Source organism: Brassica oleracea, chromosome C7, assembly GCF_000695525.1.
Source record: "Brassica oleracea var. oleracea cultivar TO1000 chromosome C7, BOL, whole genome shotgun sequence".
Taxonomy (NCBI): Eukaryota; Viridiplantae; Streptophyta; class Magnoliopsida; order Brassicales; family Brassicaceae; genus Brassica; species Brassica oleracea.
The window spans coordinates 42,153,969-42,179,862 of NC_027754.1; the positions used below are offsets into that span (position 1 = coordinate 42,153,969).

At 34.5% G+C, this 25,894-nt stretch overlaps 1 protein-coding gene across 2 annotated transcripts; it reads right to left on the reverse strand.

Moving 5' to 3' along the window:
• Nucleotides 1–15,599: 15,599 nt before the first annotated feature.
• Nucleotides 15,600–24,558, reverse strand: LOC106301341 (protein TRANSPARENT TESTA 12-like). 2 transcript variants are annotated; one of them, XM_013737712.1, is made up of 8 exons: nt 24,241–24,558; nt 17,628–18,259; nt 17,492–17,548; nt 17,169–17,407; nt 16,951–17,069; nt 16,777–16,863; nt 16,588–16,672; nt 15,600–15,831 (listed from the first exon to the last, which is right to left on the reverse strand). In XM_013737712.1, exons 1-7 carry the CDS (start codon nt 24,556–24,558, stop codon nt 16,628–16,630), a joined length of 1,497 nt encoding a protein of 498 aa, XP_013593166.1. In that variant the 3' UTR covers nt 15,600–15,831; nt 16,588–16,627. The 2 variants fall into 2 exon arrangements, with proteins under 2 accessions (XP_013593166.1, XP_013593165.1); XM_013737711.1 differs by lacking the exon at nt 15,600–15,831 and having other exon boundaries at nt 16,535–16,672.
• Between the last annotated feature and the right edge of the window lie 1,336 nt (nt 24,559–25,894).

The following is a 25,894-nucleotide window of genomic DNA, read 5'->3' on the forward strand; positions in this document are numbered from 1 at the left end:
TGGATGATACGTGGATACATTCAGTCGGCCAGAAGAAGGTCTAGTGGTTGTTGAAAGATATATATAAGCTGAAGTAAATTATCTTTCTCAAAAACTTCCAAGAGATACTTCTCTATATATACCTCATTTGAAAGGTGGCAGGTTTTTTTCTACATGCAAATACGTTATTTTTCATTTGAATTACGAACCTGAGATCATATGTGATCTTCAGCTTAACGTCTATTCTCTCTCTGTCACTCAATTGCAGGCAATGGTTGCCAAGAGAGAAGATGAAATCAGCAAGGCGATGAGACGTTGCTATGAAAGCATGTCACAGATTCTGATGTTTCTACGCTTCTCTTCATCCTGCATAAACACTTAAAAGATAATCCTTTTTAAATATAAAAAAACAGAACCTAATCTGAAGGCAATCATCATAAGTTATGGGAGTGATGTGTGGGCACCTGGCACCATATCGTCAATGTGAATTCCTTCTCCAGAAGTTATCTTTCATTGAAAACTAAAAACTTTAGAATATAAGAAAGAACATATTACCGATTGTGTGAGGGGATATTTAAGTACCATGATATTTGTATATGTGAAGTTATGTCACTAACGGAGGTCGTCAGATCGATTTGGGTCAAAATAACGTTATCTTGGGGATCACATCAACATCTGTAGCCTTGATTTCGTCTGATACCGAGACAAACGAACAAAGCATCTAGATTTAGACAACTCACAGATTCATGTTCCACATTTGAAACTTCAGTAGAAGAATTATTGAATTTACTTACAGTAGATTCTGTTCCAAGGGTTTCACAGCTTGTGACTTTCCGGTGGAGACGGGAGACTTTCCGTTGGATTTCATGGCCATAGCGGTAGCTTCTTCAGATGAGGTTTTTGATCAGGGTTGGACTGAAGATCAAATGGAGCACTTTATACAGAAGGAGGAAGAGGGGGAGGTGGAACGAAACAATTACAAAAGATTAAAGAGCATAATATAAATTCACCCGTACATATTTTCATGTCCATGTCTGCCGCTTTGGATCTCGCCTCTAATCTTGGTAGGAAGATCCACAAATCCGATGTTATCATCGTCTGCGAAAATTATATCCTTTTTTCAAACGAATGTCTGTCAATATGGTCTCCTTCTTTCCTTCTCTTTATCTGTTACTGAATATACCTACCGTTGACAAAATCGTAATCGAAAAAGGAGATTTATTAAATGTTTGCGAGTACACGTTTCAAGAGTATTTTGCTTAGATCAAAATTTTGATATTCAATGATTTATATAGGAGAGGATAAACAAAGGGATTTGAAACGAAAGCATGAAAAGAGTAGTAAAGAGCATGATTGAATGATGGGGAGTGGGTTGTGCTAACGGCCAATTGTTGTGATTCCAAACGATGATGAGATTAAAGAGCATAATAGATTGATGCAGAGTGGGTTGGGTTATTGTAACGCTGTGACGTTTAAGTCGAAGAGTCTGGAAATCAAAATTTAACGCTTCCGAGACTGAAGGCTATATAGGCCTGAGTTGCTTTTTGAAAAATATAAACACAGCCCAAACATGGGCTTGAGTTGCCTTTTGAAAAATATAAACACGGCCCAAACGAAGTACCATTTTTGTCTTAAAGATATTCTGAGATGGCGCTTTAAAACTCTATGATTGGTCTGAATTATTAACCCGACGTGGACACACTGGCTGATGAGTATATTCAACTTTTATTATTGTAAGTAATCGAAAAAGGAGATTTGTAAAATGTTTGCGAGTATACGTTTCAAGAGTATTTTGTTTGGATCAAAATTTTGATATTCAATGATTTATATAGGAGAGGATAAATAAAGGGATTTGAAACGAAAGCATGAAAAGAGTAGTAAAGAACATGATTGAATGATGGAGAGTGGGTTGTGCTAACGGTCAATTTTTGTGATTCCAAACGATGCTGAGATTAAAGAGCATAATAGATTGATGTAGAGTGGGTTGGGTTACTGTAACGCTGTAACGTTTAAGTCGAAGAGTCAGAAAATCAAAATTTAACGCTTCCGTCTCGGAAGGCTATATAGGCTTGTGGCTTTTGAGACCTTTTAAAACTCTAGCTGATGAGTATATTCAACTTTTATGGCAAGTGGCTTTTGAGACCTTTTAAAACTCTTAAGTAAATTATATAAAAATATTAGTTTTGGTTTGAGAAACTCTCCATTAGTTTCTCGGTTATGTAATAGATATAGCATAGAGAAAACATAAAATATAAAATGTGTTTGTATGTCAGTTTCAGCAATGTTTTAAGAAAGTGAACAGAAAGAAAAATATCAAATTATAAAGAAAGACTATACGTGGTTGATGTCTTTTCCATGACAATGCAATAAAGTGAACACTGCCGACAAAAATCAAGTGAACAATGACGACAGATAAATTATTAAGAAAGACTATATATGCGAATGGTTTGTTTATAAAGGTATCAGATGCTTAGATGCGTTCAGAAGACAAACAGAAACACCAAATGGATAACGAGTACAGAGAGCGTAGCACTCTCATTAGTTCAGCGTTTAACAACAAGAAACCAATCGTAAATCCGAGAAATAATCTCTGAACCAAGCTAGATAGTCTGATATCATTAGATTCACCAACCAAAATGGACTGTATAAATATCCCTTTCTCGCAGATAGTGTTCGAATCCAAGATCTGACATGACCCCACTATATATAGACTGACTACTGATGATTTAACCGGTTGAGGTACCGTCTATGTATAACTTTAATAATTTCACGTGTCAACAGTCTACTATGCTATCTTGCAAAGTTTGGTTATGCGAGTGATGTTTTAATCAGAGAATATGTTGCAAAAGGTGGCTAAAATGAAAAGCGTATTTTGAATCAGAACTTTTTTTTCTGTTAAGAAGACAAAGTTGTGTTAATAACTAATCGCATGATGATCTCTTTACGTTTGCAGAACAAGATATTCAGAGAGGATTAAAAGCAATGTTTTTAAAACCGGATCGGATACCGACTCGGTAAAGCTACTGAATAAGTGGTCGGACCGGTTCAACCGGTCGAACCGGATTTTTTATTTAAAAATAATTAAATCTAAATAATCATATATTTACACTATATAGACATACAGTTCTATGTTCTCTTTTATTAATTAGATAATAAACAATAACCATAAGTTTAGTTATATATACAAGTGAATACTATATCAATTAAAATTGATAGAAAAATGAATGACCGTTTAAATTATATATTTTTTTTTTTACAACTAAAAGTCTTAAATTTTATGAATATAGAAAAACAAGAATAAAATATGAGAGTCGAAAAGAGATTTTAAAAAAGAAAATTCTTAAAAAAAAGAATCAATTAGGAAACTAATTAAATAGTAAAAATTAAATATTAATTATGAAATATTATATTTTAATAACAATTGAAAATACATTAATTATATGTTGATTTCTATTGAACCGGGTTTCGAAGTTGAACCGGGTCACCGGTTTTACCAGTTTTTAGCCGGTTTCACCGGTTTTTCTCAAATCCGGGTTTTAAACCGAACCGGACTCGGCTTCTTTAACGAGTCACGGTCGGACCGGTTCGACCGGCCGGTCTGTTCCGGTTTTCAAAACCTTGATTAAAAAAGAGAGCTGATGGCTTGGAAAGCTACAAATGTGCATTTAATAAGGAAGAGGATAAAGTAAATTAAGGGAGGATTAAAAGAGAGAGCTGAGAGCATCATTAACGGTAAAAGGCTCTCAGGGGTATTCTTTTTTTTTGTCTGATTTAAAATTTTTTTTTAAAACGAACCAATCGCGGATCACCACGTTTGAGTAGAGCACGCGAAAAATGCCAAAACCTTCCCAGACTCGCCTCTTACGGAAGAGGTAGAAAAGACAGCCCTAAGGATAATGGTGGAACCCGTATGATTTTAAAAAAAAAATTTTAGAGGCAGCTTTAAGGCCCATGCTCTGATAACTCTATTTGAAGTCCAATCAGAAATGGTTCTTACAGGAAAAAAAAAAGAAAGGAAAATGGAGGCTACTTAAGCTCTTTGAGAAAATATTGTAACTTGCAAATTTACATCTTATGGTAGTAGTTGTGCACCCAACCCAGTCAAATGAATTTGGTTTCGCCCCTGTTGATATATACTTTTTTTTTGGAACACCGCCCCTGTTGATAACAGTACGAAATATGGCTAAAGTCTTGCCCTTTTGTGATTACTAATCAAATTAATTAAAATGAACCAAAAATGAATTCAAACCAAGGTAAACCTTTTTTTAAACGAAAAAGAAACTGCCATGCCCCCATTGGTGTGCTACCTATAGCTAGTTTAACTATGTGTGCATCACTCCTAATATTACATTTGAATTCCCGGATAAATACTTAAAAGACGGTCTTCGAGTAATATACAATAGATCAATTTAAAAACAAATTTAAATAGATTTGATAAAACCATCCATTAGATCAGCCAACAAATATTATTACAAAGAAAAAAGCTTCAAAAAGAAGATCTTCTTTTCAAATACCTCCACAGACCACACATGTGTTACTCTTTTTTGGTCTTTCAGTCCGGCAGACTTAATAACCTGCATTTTGTTATATATTAGTATTATATTATGTTTAAAATTTAAATGCTAGCTGTTTCTGATCATTAATTTTTTATTAAGTTCATTACTAATTTTGGAGAGAATTCTTCTTGTCGTCCCACATATCCAATCGTTTCCTAGCTTTTTCCACCTGAAGTATTGTATAACAATAAGAATCTTAATAATATGTAGACACCCTTAAAATCAAATTTAACTTATAAAATCAACACTATTAAAAGGAAAGGAGTCCTAAGAAATCTACTTACAAAAGATTGTTGGACCTATTCATTAACAGATTAAATTTTTGGTCCTACCTTATATTTTCTATTATTTCTCTAACTATACTAACAATTTAATGCTCTCTAACTATACATACATCACTTTTACCATCTATATTATATTTTTGTTATACCAAATTTTTATACATACATAACTCTATTATACTAATTCATATAAATATATTATACTAACATATCATCTTCTCTATCCGTGTCTCATGAATCTAATGACCAAAATAGTAATGATTTGTCTCAATAAACAAAATTTTATTGTTTTTTGGTGCCATCCTTTCCATTAAAATTAAAAAGATAAATTTATAATAAATTATCAATAATGAAAACCTATCAATATATTTTGGTTTTCTGTATTTTTAATGATTTATAGTATTAAAATTTTAAAATAAAAATTATAAATTAAATAGTTTATTTAATTTAATGTTTTTTTATATATTATTGGATATATCTTAGTTTTCACGAGTCAATCAGTGCCAGGTGATAGGTTATTAACAGGTTTTGGATTTAACCCAAGATTTATCAGATTCTTAAATAGAGGTGGTTTATATAAAGATAACCAGATTGAGCGATTATATCGTATAGAAATAGGTCACGTCAACACAACAATAAATGTATTATAAGTTACAAACTTTAAACACATAATTTTATAATTATAAAATTTTGTTTCTTATAATTTTTTTTAGGAAATAAATCTCGCGCTTCTAAGCGCGGATCAAAATATAGTATAATTTTTAAACAAATAGGTTACGAGTTCATACCAAGTAATATTTACCTCTTTATCCCAATCTGTTCGGTACGTGACATAAAGTAAAATGAGGGTTTGCATGAGGGTACCTCCAATCATCCCGGTCCATATTCCCTATCACCAAAATTCGCATATAAATTTAATTTTATTATATTAGATAAAAGCATAGTAACAACCAACATTCACATTACACCAACAAAAAATATTATATAGAAAATATTGAAAACGCTTAAGGCTCTTCCCAATGGTAAAGCCCCAAGGCGCGATGGCTACACGAAGGAGTTCTTCATAGCCGTCTGGTCTGTCGTTGGAAAGGAGTTTATCACAACAATTCAGTCTTTCTTTCTATTCGGGTTTCTCCCAACGGGGATTAACTCCACCAGGCTTGGCTCTGATCTCCAAGAAGAACCCAACTCAAACCATGAAAGAATATAGGCCAATTTCTTGTTGTAACCTTCTCTACAAGGTCATCTCTAAAATCCTAGCAAATCGACTCAAGGTGATTCTTCCTGCAGCTATTGAACCTAATCAGAGTGCCTTTGTGAAAGGGAGACTGTTACTAGAGAATGTTATCTTGGCAACAAAGATCGTCAATGGATATCATCTACCTATCATCTCTGATCGTTCCACGTTAAAGCTGGATATTTCAAAAGCCTTTGACACGGTAAAATGGAATTTCATCACTTCAGTGCTGCAAGCAATGGGACTGCCTAGCCAATTCATCCGCTAGATTTATCTTTGCATCTCCACGGCATCTTTCTCCATAGCTGTTAATGGAGAGCTCGAAGGTTTCTTCACTAGCGCTCGTGGTATAAGGCAGGGATGCTCTCTTTCCCCATATCTGTATGTCATCATGAACAATGTCCTTTCGAGTATGTTGGATCAGGTCGCAGTAGAAGGCAAATTTGGGTTTCACCGGCAGTGTCAAAAAGTTCAACTCACGCACCTTAGCTTCGCCGACGACATACTGATATTTACGAATGGTAGTGTGAGGTCGCTTAATGGTGTTCTTGAAGTAATGCAACAGTTTGCAGGATTCTCTGGACTACAAATTAATATCTTTAAATTGTCCATCTTCGCTGCTGGAAGGAATCAACACTTACTAGCTCAGGCAGCTCAGGATCAGGGTTTTGTCACAGGTAACTTACCTGTAAGATACTTGGGTATGCCACTCATTACAAAGACTTGGAGCAAGCTGGAATACGAGCTTCTCATTGATCAGATTCGCAAGAAGTTCCCATCATGGACACATTGAGCGTTATCTTTCACGGGCCAGCTCCAGTTAATAAAAACGGTAATCACCAGTACTGTTAACTTTTGGAGTTCAGCCTTCATACTGCCACAGGGCTGCTTGAACACAATTGAGAGCATGTGTAGTGCCTTTTTATGGTCTGGTTCTCCTACTATCACCACTAGGCTAAAGTTACTTGGAAGGATCTACGCTGCCCAAAAGAGGAAAGTGGTCTCGGCATTCGGCGCCTCTGTGACACCACCCTAGTCTTTGCCTTAAGCCTTATTTGGAAGCTATTTTCCATATCTGGATCGTTTTTGGGTAGCATGGACGCGAGAATATTTACTCAAGAACAGCTCTTACTGGGACGCCAATGAAAATAAAGGATCTTGGGTTTAGCGAAAGTTATTAAAGATGCAAACCATTGCTTACGAGTGCATTCATTATGATGTAAAGGATGGCAAGACTGTGTTTTTTGGTTCGACAATTGGTTGGAGAAGGGGAAGCTGTTGGATATAACAGGGGATCTAGGCATCAGCTACCTTGGCATAAGTCGATCTGCAACCCTGGCTGAAGCGAGTAGCAACAATGGTTGCAACATTCGGTGTGGATAAAGGAGATATCCTCAACTGTGTGATAGTATTGTTGCGGTTCCTACACCAGAGGATACAACAAGTCCTGATAGAGTGTTGTGGAGACATGATCATGAGGTTTTCAAGCCGACATTCTCAGATGTGCAGACATGAAACTACTTGCATACCAAGAGAAGCAAAGTCCCATGGCGCTGTCTAGTTTGGTTTACTCAGGCCATCCCTAGGCAGTCTTTCATGGTCTGGCTCGCATTCAAAGACAGACTCTCCACTGTAGTAAGGATGAGAGATTGGGGAGTTGAGCAAGGTTGTGTTTATTGTGGAGAGAGGAATGAAGATAGAGATCACCTCTACTTCGCCTGCCCATATACCTTCACAGTTTGGATGAATGTAGCAGAACGTTTGCTCGACTCAAGGATCACGCCGGATTGGGACGACACCGTCACCTCTCTACTGCAACCAGGTCGGAACAGACTTGACATAGTCCTTCTCCGATTAGTTTTTTCAGACTTCCATCTATGTTCTATGGAAGGAAAGAAGCTCAAGAAGACACAGGGGTGCTTGCGTTTCGGTGGACATGACGACTCGGGCCATTGGGAAGCTGGTGAAGAACCGTATATCTTCCCTCAAGTACAGCGGAAATCATAAGTTGGAGGGCCTTTTTAGGCGTTGGTTCGAGGTTTACCCCTTCTAGAGTATCTCATTCTTTCATTTTTTTTTTACACTATAGAATAAAGATCCACCATATTGTAAATTTTCTTTCAACATTTGATCAATAAATTTGAAATTTCATTAAAAAAAAATATTGAAAACGAACCTTGGCTTGCAAATTGAAAGTAAACCCAAGAACACAACCAATGGGAATACCAACAACATAGTAACAACCAACATTCACATATGCCACGAATGTCTGCCATCCACACCCCACTGCCACTCCTACAAACACATGCCAATTCAAAATTTATTTGGTCCGGTTTAGTAACTATATACACTGGTTTTCTCCGGTTTGAAGCTAATTTTAACTGCACATGCTATACGTACCGGACAAGACGGGTTGGATTCCGTTGAGGATAACTGTGACGGCGAGAAAAGGGCAGAGGTCAGAGACGGCTTTAGCCACGTCAGCGTCCGACGTGAAAATGTAGCTAATGTAATCACGTGACGCCAACAGGATGACTGCCTCCGCGACGGAGATCACGAAGGAAACGAAAGTCGCCGTCCATGTAGAGAACAACGCCGATTTTGGATTTCCTGCTCCGAGCTCATTACTTGTTCGTATACTGTCACATATTTTTCAGTTCATCATTTTTATTTTGTCAAATTCATCATTTAATTTCAATAGTGGTAGCTAATAAGTAATGATTTAATATTAATGACGTAATATTCACTAACCTTGCAGCCGCATTGAAACCGACCGATACCATGAACGATAATGCTGAAACTGCCATACTGTAACAAAAGGGAGAAAATGTTAGTATATAAATTATATACATATCTCACAAGTTATAATTTATGTCATATCATTAGATAGGTGAGGTCTTCCTCAATAATGTACACCAAAAAAACATAATTCACGAGTCTCTCTCAATTATTTTTCCGTAGGGATAGATTAAGTGGTTATTGTATCTAAAAGTATAGACAAGTCCCCTCAACCAAAAATAGACCTAAACATAAAAATATTTGTTGGAAAAAATCAAGATATTAATCAAACATAAATCAAGAACCAGAATCTGTGAATACCACATTTCCAGACAGATCATAACAGCGGAGCCAACATAGAGTTTAAAAAAACTCCAAAGACCTTGGAACGATCTCGAGCTAAGACCAGTCCACGTGTGTCTGAACCTTTGACTATTCTTAATATACAAAGCTTGAGCCACAACCATAACCCACCAAGAGATAGTAAGAACGCAAGCGATTCCCACAAGGCCCATGCCCATTACGTAAACGGTGATCCACGTCAACAAGATCTGGAGGAGAAGGGCGGCGCCTGAGATGTACGCGCTGGGGATCACCACGCTTTGGGCCTGGAGGAACTTCTGGGCCGTGAAGTTGACGGCGTAGGCAAAGATTTGAGGGATGAGTCCGGCGATGTACAAAGAACCTTTGTATGATACTGTTTTAGGTTCGCCTAACAGAAGTAGAATCGGGTATGAGAAGGTGTACAGTACTGTCATTGGCAAACCCACTAAAGCAAGGACTATTGTTGCTCTTTGGAGATAGATCCCAAGCATGTCATAGCGTTGGGCCCCATATGCTTGTCCACATAGTGTCTCGACTGCACTGCCCATGCCCAACTGAAAAGGAAATAAAAAAACTTAATTGAATCTATAAAATAAGTTTTCTCGATCTGCAATGGCTTAATTGTATACTTTAACTCACAGCTAAAAAAGGTAAGACGTATTTTCAAACGTAGAAAATGGAAGAAAACTTGCAAGATAATAATTTTCGGGTAAATTTAATAAATTTGGGGATTTTCTATAAGAACTAGAGATTTTTTCCGCGCTTCGCCCGGATTGTGTCTTATAAATTTATTTTATTTATAATATTATTTTTCAGTTTTTTTTCTTTTACATTAACTTCTTGTTTTTTCCAATGTTAGTTTTTCTTAATTTAAATTTATATGTTTATAATTTTTCATTTTTCTTGTTGTAGATGGCGAATTATATTTTTTATTGATGGTTTTTTGTATGTGACATATGGTTTTTTGTATGTGACATAAACTTTTTGAAATTTTAAAATAATGTTATATATAGTACGATTAACACATTAAAGAAGAGAAACATATTCAGACACATTTTACACAGGTTTTATATGCATAATTTTAAACATTATATATGTATATATTATAAGTTTGAAACATGTAAATGCTTTCTAAAGCTAAATGAAACATGTAAATGCCTAAATACTTGTTCTGAGTTTACATAACTTATCGAAAGTTTTATCTCTTTTTAAATTCAAATCACAGAAAAAAATATCAAAAAGTCAGTATAGATGGGTTTTTTGAGCTTTTAAATCAACACTGAAAAATTACATGAATCAGATAACAACAGTTTTATAAACAACTGGATAAAATTTTACCTCATCATACTCATCATTTTACCATTTTAATTGCATAATTTTACATGAGCTTCTTCACCCTCCCCGGTTATTTTCTCTTTATTTATAATTACAACATAAAGTTATAAACTATATATATTATAAATTAATGATTTATTTACCCTTGAAGTCTAACGATTAAAAATAGAACATAATTCAATATAGATATATGATTCTATTAATAAATTAGCAGTTACAAATTTGAAATTTCTAGAAATATCAAAAGTCGTATATTAGTTAATTATCTTCCAAATGACATTTATTTCTAATTTTTTTTGGATGAGAATATTTTGGCTGAGTTTGATAGTCCCAAAAGCCTTGAATTTAGTACTTTTTATATAGTAGGATATCTTTAATAGGAGTAAAATTATGGGTAGTCTGGAAGTTTTTTTTGTAAAAAACATTAGAGTCTAGCAAAAACAAAAATGCAAAGTAGAAGTTGGTAAATGTCACGACTTCGGGCATCAATAATCTACGTATATACTGCCAATCTCTTTTTGCTTTTTCAGAAGTGCGAATCAATCATTCTTTTTTTTTTTTTTTTGAAACTCATGCGAATCAATCATTCATTATTTCATTTCAAGAGAAAGAGGATCGAGTCCACGAGAATAAAAATTCATTTATACTAAAGAAATGAGGATCTGTGCGGTTTTAAAATAGTAAAAAAGAAATGAAGATAATTAAGAAAAAACAAACCCATTTGTGTTTTGTGCTAAAGACAAGTAATTGAGTGGCTGAGAGGTACAAGACTTGTCCCGTGGGTTTCAAGAGGCAGTGTAAAAACATTTTTGCGAATTATATAAAACAAAAGCATGATGCAATTATTCTAAATAACCTGTTAAATGTATAGAACTCGGAAAACATATTTAATTTTTAATACTATGTTAATTATTGAAATTATAATACAGAAAATATTGATGATTAACTGGAGCAGACGTTTTAAAATTATACGGAAACGAGTTTTGATTTAGTTTTTAAAATCGTTTACGAAAGAAGGAAACAAACTAAAATGAACCTTTTAGAATTAAAAAGAAAAACAAAAACGATAACAGAAATTATAATTTTAAAATGATTTATTCAATGTAACTGATCATTTTTTGTCACGTGCTCTGTTCGTCACCAGTTCTCTTACTGAAAATATATAAAATTAACTATATTATAATATTTGGATCTGAGGATCTGTGCGGTTTTGAAATAGTAAAAAAGAAATGAAGATAATTAAGAAAAAACAGACCCATTTGTGTTTGGAAGGTAAGAAATGAAGAATATGTACATAGCTACAGTATTTGATTTTCTATGGGACAATTAGTATTGAAAGTTGTCCATTTTCGTCCCATCCGCACATGAGAGAAATAAGAGTTTTGTAGGTTAAATACGTGAGTGTTACCATTTTTAGACAAATGTGTATTACCGCTTCTAACTACTTTTTCTGTGGCTAAAAATAATCACATTAAGCCATATAGGCATAGGTTGGTCAAAATTTAGTAACTAACATCCGCAACCTATACTATAAGTACAATAGTTTAGTACGTTGTATGTTGTGCAATTGACATAGGTAAAACATATAAGGGAACTACTAAGTTCAGCATTATAAGCAACAACCTATACTATAATACCAGTAAGATAGTTTATTGGGATTTATGCAATTGACAGAGGTCAACGGTGTGGTCACATCTACTAAGTTTGTCAATTTCATTAACATACTATACTACATTTACAAAAGTATAGTACTTTAGTTTTCTGCAATTACCATTGACTAAACGTATAATAAACCTACTAAGTTTGGGAAGAACATGAGCAACGTCAACAATTAGTAAAATGTTATAGTCCGTTGGCGTTAGTGCAAATGACTAGGTCTAACTGTATATATTAACTTGTACTATATTACACTTAAGTACTATGCTTACCTACTCATGGCGGCCTATATTGTTGGCCTTGGTATTTAACATTCATACACAATTGTAGAGTTACATATCTAATTTGTAACGTCACTGATTTTGCAGATTAGAACCGGAAAAAACGAAAGGTTTAACGTGATTACGAAAGTAGTGATGTATAGAACAACATAGACATTATAAAAATACGATAACATTAATCGTTGAAACGGAGATGGTATGTAAAACACATAGATATCGCTTCACATGAAATTGCTGGAGGTGGTCGAGGTTGAAGCTTGGGAAAAATTCTATTGAGTATGTATGTGCTGCAATTCCAAGTTCTTCTTCTGTTACTTTGGCTGCATGGTTCAGGCTCCATGTCTCATTAAGTTCCATAAGGACATGCGTTGCAACATACGATAATCTTGCGGCGTGTAAACAAAGAAGGTGTTACAGTTAAATCATTGGCACTGTAAGATATAACTATTTTACAGATATAAACCTAATAAGATGGTTAGGATAACTATTCTATATATATAAACTTCGTAGAATGGTTAGGACATAACTGAAAGCAGTGATTTTAAACACATACACTAATACTACTTACATTACAGCTATAGTATTGTACATGCTGAATGGGTACCATGTTTTCTCTCATTGATAAATTAAGTCTCTAAATACATATATGACCTAGCCATAAACAGATGCAATTTTCATAGATTATTCAGACATTTTATATGGACTTACATTATACACATACAAGCTTCTATTTGGTTTACGTTTACAGCATAAGGGATTCTATACTATAATCGGCTATCGATAGTCTAGTCCATTCGAGTGTAACAATAAGTTCTCGACCAATAAAAGAAAAAAAAATAATTTACCAAACTTTTTCCGACCGTCATTACCCTGTCGAACTCCCTCTGCCAAAGTTACAAGGCGGTGGCAATGTCAGTTATTTCTCACTCAAGAAGGCGCATACCATTGAATCTTATGGCAACGATAACGCTTAAAAAACAAAATTTAATATCTTGTCTCCGTCGGTGTAAATGGATTAGGTGTCTGTTTAACAGTTCACCGCAAATGGTTACGGCGGTGAAACCCTAACACCACCTGTCTCTCACTTCAGCAGGTTATCAACTCTCTTCTGGGGCTTTTCAATTGTTGACGTTACTTTAAATCACACCTGCAATATCTGACATTCGCAATCGAATATTGTAAAAGAAAGCAAACGGAAAAAGTGTTTTTGGAGTTACAGTTTTTTGGATAAAGTGAAGAAATGAGACGGCTTGTCTTTCCACGCGCATATTATATAATATATCATACTCATTGGATTGTTATGATTACTAACTTAATTTCTTATGGACTATGTACAGGAGTCCAAATTTCCTTTTGTGTTTTGTACTAAAGACAAGTAACTGAGTGGCTGAGAGGTACAAGACTTGTCCCGTGGGTTTCAAGAGGCAGTGTAAAAACATTTTTGTGAATTATATAAAACAAAAGCATGGTGCAATTATTCTAAATAACCTGTTATATGTATAGAAATCGGAAAACATATTTAATTTTTAATACTATGTTATTTATTGAAATTATAACACAAAAAATATTGATGATTAACTGGAGCAGACGTTTTAAAATTATACGGAAAACGAGTTTTGATTTAGTTTTTAAAATCGTTTACGAAAGAAGGAAACAAACTAAAGTGAACCTTTAAGAATTAAAAAGAAAAACAAAAACGATAAGAGAAATTAGAATTTTAAAATGATTTATTCAATATAACTGATCATTTTTGGTCACGTGCTCTATTCGTCACCAGTTCTCTTACTGAAAATATATAAAATTAACTATATTATAATATCTCACATTATCTCTTACTGAAAATATATAAAATTAACTATATATTATAATATGGAGTATAAAATTAACTATATTGTAATATTCAAAACCATCGTAACAAAATATTTTCTATACAGTTTAACAATTCAAAAATAGCTAGGTTTTGTTTTTTATTCGGTATGAAACCAATATTTATGACGGGGTGATCGTGGTTGAATGGTAAGGAGATGAAACTGAGACGCCAATACGTTTCAGGTTCGATCCACCTGCTACGCGAAACTAAGTCACAATTATTCTGATCACCTAAAACGAATATATGTCTATGTTTTATGGCCCATTTGAATATCCGAAGAGATGGACTATCTGTGGGCTGCACCTTCCCTTTGTGATTAATCTGGGTCTTTCTATGGACCTGAGATACCCCAGGTTAATAAAAAAAAATGAAATCAATATTTCAAGATTAGTAATATAATCTAGGATTTTTAATGTTAAAACTCCTCAACTATGTTTGTTTTGGGTAAAAACCCTCAAACTAAATATTTAACGTAAAAGCCCCCAAACTAACTTTATTTAATGAAGTAAAACCTAACAGGTCATAATTACCAATACTACCGGTAAATCTTTAGTTTAGGGGTTTCTACATTAAGTATACATAGTTAAGAGGTTTACTATTAAAAATCAAAAAATCAAAATTTTATAATATTATCTAAATATTAGTAACTTAAATTTTCAAAATTAGCATTTTTAATTTTTTTTTTTGTAAATATATGAGTTTGATGTGTTTTTAACATCAACATTATATATGTATAAATTAAAAATTTAAAACCGAGAAAATATAACAAAAATTATATAAAGAATTTAGACGCAGTAAGACTTTCTTCCCTAACTTCTGGATCAGACATATTTCAAGAGCACAAAATAATACGGCGGACAAGCTTGCAAGTGGTGCGAGGAGTTCTCCTTCAGCTATGTTATATATCGATTCAATACTTTCGGTTTGGCTTTCTGAATCGCGCGGTCCAGTTACTTAGTTCTCGCTTATGTTGTCAAAAAAAAGTTACTAATTTTTAAATAATATTATAAAATTTTGAATTTTTTTTTTTTTAAAATTTTTTAATTGTAAAACCCCTCAACTATGTTTACTTAATGTAGAAAACTCTAAATTAAAGATTTACCGGTAGTAATGGTAATTATGACTTGATAGGGTTTAATTCATTAAATAACGTTAGTTTGAGGGTTTTTTCATTTAATACTTAGTTTGTGGTTTTTACCCAAAACAAACTTAGTTGAGGAGTTTTAACGTTAAAAATCCTATAATCTATTAAATTATGAAATGCTATTTTCGAAAATGTTGTAATAACGTGAATACTGACGACGGCCAAAATTATCAATTGAAAAAGAATGACTATGTGGACAAAAAAATTCAAACTTGCCGGAAAACATAAAAATGAATTTCACGTTGTATAATCTACCAAGATTTTATGGTTGTAGTTAGCTGGACAGCATTGTCCTTACTAAGCAGTGAGATTTCGGCACCTTTCGTCTTTTGTTCTTTCCTCTTCTTTCATCTTTGCATCCTTTAAGTTTCTGTTTGATCACATCAATTCCTACAAATTGAACCAATTTTCCATTTGTAAACGACTAATATATGGTATCATTTTGAAATTTAAATCAGTCACAAATTAATTAGTCTATCTACTCGTAAAACACTACAAAGAAACATAGAATATTGTGTTATATATATCATATGATACGTAGTCCGTTTTTAAATAAGTTGTTTTTTTTCAGAACATACGATATTCTCACGTATCATATTGTGTTTAAATCACAAATTTTTCTGTTAGTTGTTTTAAAAATTTGTTCTAAAAAATAATCACTAAATCGTAAATCCAAATATTAAGATATTTTGGATTGAATATATTTCTGAAAAATTGTATCTAATTTAGTGTATTTCAAGCAATTTCTCATTTAGTTTTGTCGTCTCTAGTCACAATTATTGGTTAATCTATTTTTGGTAATGGGTTAGCTAGATTAACTTTTGAATGATTCGAAGATTATGTGATGATCATGATTTAGGTGGTTTCTGGTTAATTGTGCTTATTGATATATTTGACTTAATTATTCAAATTTAGCATTCCTTGCTCAAGAATGTCGACGGAAGTGTTTAGAACCAACCTTGTAAAGATTTTTTCTTTCTAGCTAATGCTAAGCCTAAGATTATATTGATTAGTTTAGCATAGTCCTGGAATGTTGATGTAATACTAGCTAGGGGTGACTAGGCTGCTTCTGATTTTTGAATAAAATTCTCAATAAAAATAACTCTGAAAATCTATTAATTTTAGCTACTTAGAAACATAAATTACATTTTTCATGAAATCCATTACTCGTTTAATTTTGAAGAGATTATTTATCGTCCCACATATCCAATCGCTTTCTCGCTTTTTCCACCTGAATTATTGTATGAAGATAATCTTGATTATTTTGACCAAGACTAGCTTATAAAATATGATTTTAAACCAATAGGATGTGAGTTCATATCACGTAATACTTACCTCTTTATCCCAATCTGTTCGGTACGTGACGTACAGTAAAATGAGGGTTTGCATAAGGGTACCTCCAATCATCCCGGTCCATATCCCCTATCACCAAACTCAAATAAAATTAAGTTTACTATATAGATTAATAAAGCATGTGCAATCCATGAAATTATTTTTAGAAAACAAAACCTTGGCTTGAAAATTGAAAGCGAAGCCGAGTATACAGCCAACAGGAATACCAATAATATAGTAACAACCAACATTTACATATGCAACGAATGTTTGCCATCCACATCCTACTGCCACTCCTGCATACAAATACCAGACCGAGAATTATTATATCTGGTTTGGTTAAGTTAAACCGCTTTTCCTCCGGTTTAGTTGACAAGTTTATTGTATGTATATACCGGACAAGACTGGCTGGATTCCGTTGAGAATGATGGTGACGGCGAGAAAAGGGCAGAGGTCAGAGACGGCTTTAGCCACATCAGCCTCCGACGTGAAAATATAGCTAATGTAATCACGTGAAGCTATCACGGCAAGGGCCTCTGCGAGAGAGATCACGAAGGAAACAAAAGTCGCCGTCCATGCAGAGAACAAAGCCGATTTTGGATTACCTGCTCCAAGCTCATTACTTGTCCGTATGCTGTCATTGTTTTTTAAATTAACGGTTTTACTTTCAGCAATTTTGATTAGTGATTCGAAGCTGATATTAAATATAAATACTAACCTTGCAGCTGCGTTGAAGCCTACGGAGACCATGAAGGATAAAGCTGAAACTGACATGCTGAAAAAAGAAGAAAAAATGTTAAAAGAAATGAACATTACTAAAAAACAAGAAAATCAAGATTATAAAATGGACTTACCATATGGATAGAGAATCTAGAGAGAGAGCAGGTTCTTTAAGCAGACCAGCGAGAAGAACAAGAATCTGCGAATACCACATCTCGAGACAGATCATAACAGCAGAACCAACAGAGAGTTTGAAAAAACTCCAAAGACCATGAAACGATCTCCAACTAAGACCAGTCCATGTGTGTCTAAACCTTTGACTACTCGTAATATACAAAATCTGGGCCACAACTATGACCCACCAAGAGATAGTCAGAGCATAAGCGATGCCCATAAGACCTAAGCCCATCATGTTAACGGTCATCCACGTTAGCGAGATCTGGAGGAAGAGGGCTGCGGCTGAGATGTACGCACTGGGGGTGACCACGCTTTGGGCCTGGAGGAACTTTTGAGCCGTGAAGTTGACGGCGTAAGCGAAGATCTGAGGCATAAGCCCGACGATGTACAAGGAACCCATGAACGAGACCATTTTGGGCTCACCTAACACAAGTAGAACCGGGTACGAGAAGGTGTATAGTACTGTCATGGGCAAACCGACTAGAGCGAGGACAATAGTTGCTCTTTGGAAATAGATTCCAAGCATGTTGTAGCGGTGAGCTCCATATGCTTGTCCACATAGAGTCTCGACTGCACTTCCCATGCCTAACTGTATAAAACAAGTATAAATGGTAAATTATATAAACACTTTTTTACTTTGTATATAAAAGAAAATACATTATCCATCTCTACAAACAACATCGACATATGTATTTACATATCCCTATCATAACGTAAGGAATATTTTCACATTAAGAATTTATTCTTTTGATTTACGATAGTAATATATTGTGAACGATAATCTGGCAGCAAAAGAAAAAAGAAAAAACATGCTAAGTAGATGTTCATAATTTTCACAATACGTTTATGTTGTTCCAGAAATCCAGATCAAACTTTGGATAAAAGTCGAAATCATTGTTATGATCTCTTCATAGGGTGCTACTATTATTAATTTATGACTTTTTGTAAAGTTTAAGAAAAGGAACTGATATCACGAGAAAATAAAAAGGTCAATTCTATACTACTAAATTACAAAAAGAGAATCATAAATGTTTGACACTGCTAAATCTTAGAACAAAAAAACTTTTAAAACTTTTTTTTAACTTATTGTGTACTGCACATTTTTTTTTGGTCAACCGTACTGCACATTTTTAAAAATCATTGTACTACACATTTTATCAAGCAAAGCCCCACTTTAAAATCGTTGCAGGTTATATAGACTTTTTTTTTTTTTTTGAGCGACTGGATATTTTATAAATTAAAAGTAGAGATGCAAATAGAGGTTCAGGCCCAAAGGAGCTAGCCCATAGAAAAACGAGGAGGAGAAACATGGGCCTTAAGGACCTGTTTAGCTAAAAAATCAGCATCGCTGTTCTGAGAACGCGAGATGTGATTGAAGACGATAGAATCAAAACTGGTAGATAGACTTTTGATATCCTTGAAAACACCATAGATTTCTTTCAGCTGATTCGGGGTAGAGATTGCTCTGATGAGCGTTGCGCAATCGGAGAGAAACGTGACCGAGGGAAGTTCCAGTTTCCTTGCTTCTGGGATTCCTTTGTGGAGGGCCTGTGATTCAGCCATGAGAGGAGAGTTAACATCGTCGATGATGCTTGTGCCTGTCGAGAGGGATCCCAATTATTCACTGGTGAAGCACAACCTGCACGCTTTGATGAAGCGTCCCAAGCGGCATCTACGAAGCAGCAGAGCGTCTGGGGAAGTCTAGGGGCTTGTCGATGGGTTGATCTGACCTGTAAGGCTTCGCTCCCAGTTGAAAGGTACGAACTTTGAGCTTGGTCCCATTCCAACGCGGTAGCTAAGCATTTTGTTGCTACTTTCGAAGGTTGAGTCATTTTGTCCAAAAAAATTAACTTGTTTTTTGCCAACCACAGGGACCAGCAGATCCACGAGAGTACTGATGCTCTAATACCTGTCGGTGGGAGGCAGATAATCTCTCTGGATTTCACCACCAACGCTTTAAATTCCGCCTCATCTGCTATGTCGACTGGTGATTTAAGGGGAATCAGACGCCACACTTCTTTGGCAAACGAGCATTAGAAGAAGACGTGCATCGCTGTTTCTTATTTCTTACAACGGGGGCATAGGACTGTAGAGTTCATGCCTCGTCGTTGTAGCTCACTCCCTAGTGGTAAGGCTTCTTGAATACACGACCACAAGAATAATTTAAGTTTTGGTGCCGTTTTGGAGGACCAAATATCTTTTATCCAATTGAATTCCAGGTCAGGGAAGGGTTGTATAGCTGTCGATTGAGGACCAAGGAACGTCGTGGTCTGAGATTTTGATTTATAGCCAGACTTCGTTGAGTAGATCCCTGAGTCAAGAGGGAGCCACACGAATATATCTTTGGCCCCTTCCTTGCTTGGCCTTAGACTTTGTATCTGCTTGCTAAAGTCTGGTAAGAGTTTCTCTATTCTATCTTTGTTCCACTGGAGGTTATCTGTGAAGAGATCAGAGACTCTAAGATCCAGAGCTGATTCATGGATTGGACCAAAGGGCTTTGTCTGGGAGGTGAGAGAGATCCACAAATCTTTCCAAATCTTTGTATTCTGACCATTTCCAATTGCTTTTCCTAGGTGTTCTTGGAGAAGATCCCTGCCGTAGAGAATGCTTCTCCAACCATGGGAGCAGACAGTTGGGGTTTGAGCGTCGAGGAAGCTCCTCTTGTGGTAGTATTTTCCGGTAAGCACCCTAGCTAATAAGCAGCTTGGTGACATTAATATTCTCCAAGAAATCTTTGTCAAAAGAACCTGGTTAAAGATTTGAATATCTTGTAAACCAAGGCCGCGTGTTGCTTTGGGTTTTGCTAACTTTTTCCAAGCTAACCAACATATTTTTCTTATCAGGAGACTTGTCCCACCAGAATCGCGTGAGAGTAGACTATTCTGTTGCAGAGACTTTGTGGGAGTTGGAAGCAATACATTGCGTACGTGGGTATGGCGGTGAGCACTGCCTTTAGCATGGTGAGCTTTCCTGTCACGGGAGAGGAACCTTGTGGACTAGTTTGAGGCTCGTTGTCTGATCCTATCTACTATCAAGGTAAAGAGGTCTCTCTTTTTTCTCCCGAAGTGCTCTGGGAGGCCTAGGTATTTACCTACGCCTCCTTAATCCCAGTAGATCTTTTGCTATTTTCTTAGTTTCCTGTGGAGTCTTCACAGAGAAGGTGATTGAGGATTTGGAGATATTAACTTTCTGCCCTGACACCTTTTCATAATCTCGCAGGATTTGGAGCAGGGAGAGGCAACTCTTCGATGAAGAGTTACAGAAGATCATTGTGTCATCCGCAAATAGAAGGTGGTTTACTCGGGGGCTGCCTCTAGCCACATGCACACCTCTCATTTTGCCTTCTAGTTCCGCCTTTCTGCACAGGCCCGACAGAACCTCTCCACAAAGGATGAAAAGATAAGGCGAGATGGGGTCTCCTTGCCTAATACCACGGTGAGGACTTACTGCTCCATACACTGAATCATTTATTAGATAGGAGTAAGAGACCGTTGTCACACATTACATGATCCAATTGATCCATTTGGTGTGGAAACCTAGGCGAGTCATCACTTGAGAGAGGAAATTCCATTCAACTCTATTGTAGGCTTTAGACATGTCCATTTTGATCGCCATGGCACAGTGTTTCTGAGCCTGTGAAGTCTTTAGATATTGCAAACCCTCATGTGTGATTAACACATTGTCTGTTATTGTGCGTCCAGGGATGAAAGCTGATTGATTCTCCGAGATGATGAAGCTCAGGACAGGCTTCAGTCGCAAGGAGAGAAGCTTCGATATAATCTTGTAATACACGTTACACAGAGCGATATGTCGATACTCATCCACTCTCTTTGCACATTGAATCTTGGGAATTAATCTAACGTGTGTTTCATTCAGCGCAGGTGACAAGATTCCGGTTGAGAAAAACTCTTGAATCTCTTTTATGACTGAGGAGCCGATTGTCTCCCAGTTTGAATGGAAGAAACTCGCAGAGAAGCCGTCGGGACCTGGTACCTTGTCTGCGTGAATAGCAAAGATCGTGCTTCTTTTATTTCTGTGGACGACGGGTCTTTGGTAAGGGTATCATTCCATTCTTCTGTTACACAAGGTTTGAGTGCTTGGATAACCGTGACACTATTATCTTCTATCTGATTTGCAGTGAAGAGCCTATTATATAGACTAACAAGTCACTACACGTGATATAAGAGCTGAAGATTATTTTTATTTGTAGCCAAAAATTCTCTTTCGAATTCCAGAATGTTTATTTGCTTAACAAAAAATCGGTGTAAGTTTTTCGAATCGTGAGATATTTGTGATTATGTTTTAACGGAAGCAGCTGCATATATAACGTGAAGTTTATATCCCTAAAAGAATACTATCTTCTGAATTATAAGTTCCTGAGAGAATAATTTAAATAATGACTTTAGTATTCCTGAAAAATTCTCAAAATTAAAGATTTAACGCCAAATTAAATTATTATCTCCTTAGATATGCTAACAAGTTTTCATCAAAATATAATTATTCAGCGCAATGACAAAATCGGAACCATCGACCAGAAGAAAAAGGCCGGGCACAGTTTTTATTGCTAAATTTCATTATTTTAAGTTTTTTAACCCACTAAATTCACAACTTCGTTTTCCTGGTCGAACAGAAACACTCTACTTAAAGTTTTAAAGTAAGCTATAACTCTTATTTGATCAAAAAAAAAAAGAAGAAGCTATAACTCTTAGAATCTATACTATTAAAGCATAATCTTTCTTATGATTATACCTCTGATTTTTCCAATTAATTATAAAAATTTCCATTATGTTGTTCAATTATTTTTAATAGTTTTCGGAAATTAAAAGCCCAACAAATTAGAAAGTAGCATGTTTATGTTCAAATAAACAAAGCAGCCCAATAATTTAAACAATTTATCCATCGTATTTTAATCTCATTTCGTGTATGTTTACTAACTCCTCCATATTCGTTTGTATTCTAACCATATACCCTAAAACTCTATTCCTTTCCTAACTCTATTCAAACTCTATTAACACCATCAAAAACTCATTCTCCAAAATAACTATACCAAATAAATTGGAGTTTAATATAATGTCTGTCTTATTTTAAATTTTCTTATATGAAGTTGCCAAAATATATTAAATATTATCTTTCAATAATATTAATTTATACTATTATAGTGTAGGGTTAGGATATTTCGAAATCATTGGTTTTCAATGTTATTGACATTTTAAACGGCCAATAATATTTAAATAATTAAATATGTATATTTACCAAATTTGGTATATAAATATAAAACGTAATAAATATAAACTCATAGATTTTCGGATTCAAATCAAATAAATTCCAAGAATATTCTCTATAACATTCATTTTTGTAATTGCTACATATAATAAATTCAAAAGATAATATATAGAAACAAGATTTTCCGATTTAACTAAATTAACTTGATTAACACGCAGAGAATATATTCTGTTTGACATGGTAACTGAACTTTCCGAATATTAATCTTAAACGATAGAGATATTCGATAATAAAGAGAATATCCTCCAACTTTGTCCCCACGTTTCTCCTAAAACCTAAGCATTCTCTTTTGTCGGTTTGAGGATACTTAAACCTGTTTTGGGTTGGGTTATAGAAAACAAAAGTTCATCGTTGATTTGTAAGCTCAATTTACCAGTAACCCTTCATGTAATTTTTGATTTTATAGGCTTTAAAGCTCACTTTTTACTTTTTTATATTCGTTAACATAAACATGGATAATTTTGTTCTTATTAAAAATGGTTATTTTTATGAATTAATTTTAAAATAGTTCTTATTTTGTATTATAAATTTTAATTTTAAAATAAAAAAATCTTGATAGTTTTCGGGAAGTTATTATATATTGTAAGAGTTTTAAATATAATTTATTTTCATTATTAAAATCAACTTCAATATAAATAAGTTTATAAAAGATAAGAAATATTACTATGTAAGATACGGATTTCTCAATACAACAAAATCACAAGAATATTATATGTTAAATATTTAAATTTAGCCGATTTTGTTCTAAAAATACAAAAATGTGATTTTTAACCGTATTATCCAAAAATAGGTATCGAACCAGCACCAAATCAAACTCAAAACTTTTATCGAGTTTTTAATATTTTTTATCCCAATCAAACTGAGTGCTAAACTAATTAATCCGAAACCAAACCTAAATTCACAAATAATCGAACGGTCCCTATATTTTTTAAATCGAAAAAACAAAATCACAACCAAAACCAAAAATCAAAAAAAAAAACAAATTACAGTCTAACTGAAAATTGAACGCACGTACCTAAACATATTAGTGAAAAAATAGATGGATTAATAAATTTTTCAACGAAAAATATTTCACGCTTTGAAAGCGCGGATCAAAATCTAGTTTACTAATAAAATAACAAGCCAAACGACAAAAATGTAACCGTAACTAATACTCTTACCTATTATCCTGATAAAAATGCGACAAATTGCCACGTTTAACATTATTCAGCAACGAGCAAAGAAAAGAAAAGTAACTAATAAAATCGACATGTTTCCACCACTCTACACATAAAAAAGCCAACGTACCATGAGGCCATAGACGAGACTAAAGCAGCTATTTCCGATGGAAGCAGCGGCGAGTTCGTGGCTTCCGATATGTCCGGCGAAGATTCGAGCAGAGATACTCATTCCACTGTTGACTATATAGACAAGTATCGCCGGAAGTGCTAACCTGAGAAGTATTTTCAGTTCTATACATGCGCCTAAGTACACGCGCCTCGGGTACGGAAGGCTATTCTCCGTTAAAATGCTCTCGAGTCCGACGTCCGAGGGCGGTGGTTTTTGGTCCACCAATGGTCGTTGGAGATCGGTTCTCTCCGTGGTCTGCTCATTTGACGCGTCCATTAGGCTTCTAATTATCAACAAAAGTTAGGAAAGGGTTTGGTTATATAAAAACTGAGAAGGAAACTGAGTGGAGATATGTGTGGCTTGATAGGGGTGTGGATTTCTGAAACGATGAAGATTCGAAAAACAAAACCTTTTGTGTATAGTTAGGGATTGGACACATGTATATAAATTGCCACGTTCAACATTATTTCTGAAGTAAGTGTGTTTTGGAAAATTCTTGTATAAATAAATAAATAACAAAAATAAAGTGGGTATTGGAAAATAAGTGTTTGTGTTTCTTTTTCCTTGTTTTTTTTGTTTTGAAAAATGAACTATGAGACTTTAAAGAAAGGACGGCATGAAACCCCGGGGTGGGTGGGATCCATGAATAAACGACAATACAAATAGTGTAGATTATTTAGATAAATGTATAATTTACTTACAAATTCGAACAAAGTAATATTGATCGATAAAAAGTACAAAGGATTAGTAAACAAAATTCACAGAAAACGTGTATTAACTGAACTGATTCTATTAATAAAAATACTATATTTCAATGTTGAGAATTTCTTTAACCAATTAACCGGTTGATCTCAGTTGACTAATTAACCTTATCACACTTCTCGTTGTTGTTTGAGTTAGTTAAAAACACATAGGATTTGGTTACTCAGTTCCCTTTCGGTATATCTGGAGAGAGAATGTCAATCTCAACTATTCACTAGTATCAAGTGTATACAAGAGTTTCTTTACACACCAACCTCTATATTTCTCTAATCATCTAGAGACAACACATCAATAAGTGCTAAACCTTGAGTTTACTGAACCTGTGTGTGTAGGAGATGAAATCCACAATCCAAAAAATAAGAAACAGTCTGAGATTCTTTTTGTTTTTCTTCAATCTTTTGTAGATGTTCCTTCAAATTTTTCTCTTTGCTGTTGCTTCTCTCTTTCACTAATCTCTTTTTTATCAAATAAGTGTTATGGATGGTAGGAAGCGAATAATTAGGTTTTAAGAAAATTTACAGTGTCTTTCTAAATTCTTACACTAATGAGTTTTCGACCACTTAGACCAAAAATAACAGATTTTTTTAAGGCCTATTGGGCTTCGACCAATAAAACATTTACAAAATAGCATCCATCCAAATTTTATACATTTGAATTGTAACCATTAGATAATCTCCATAGAATGTCATCCACGGATGTATTCACACTAAATAGCATTTACGGGATGACATCCATCCAAACCAAATGCACTTAATCAACATTTAATTTTGAATTAGTTGAGAAAATAATCGTTAAATTTCAATCTTCATTTATCAAAAACTCTTCTAAAAAAACTCTTCTATCGATAGCG

Excerpts from the sequence above, each read along its gene's own strand:
- LOC106301341 (XM_013737712.1), bottom strand. The coding sequence starts at position 24,558 with ATGGACGCGTCAAATGAGCAGACCACGGAGAGAACCGATCTCCAACGA. Across the intron at positions 18,260-24,240 it reads GTCTCGTCTATGGCCTCATG|TTAGGCATGGGAAGTGCAGT; the intron begins GTACGTTGGCTT and ends TGTTTTATACAG. Across the intron at positions 16,673-16,776 it reads GAACAGATTGGGATAAAGAG|GTGGAAAAAGCGAGAAAGCG; the intron begins GTAAGTATTACG and ends ACAATAATTCAG.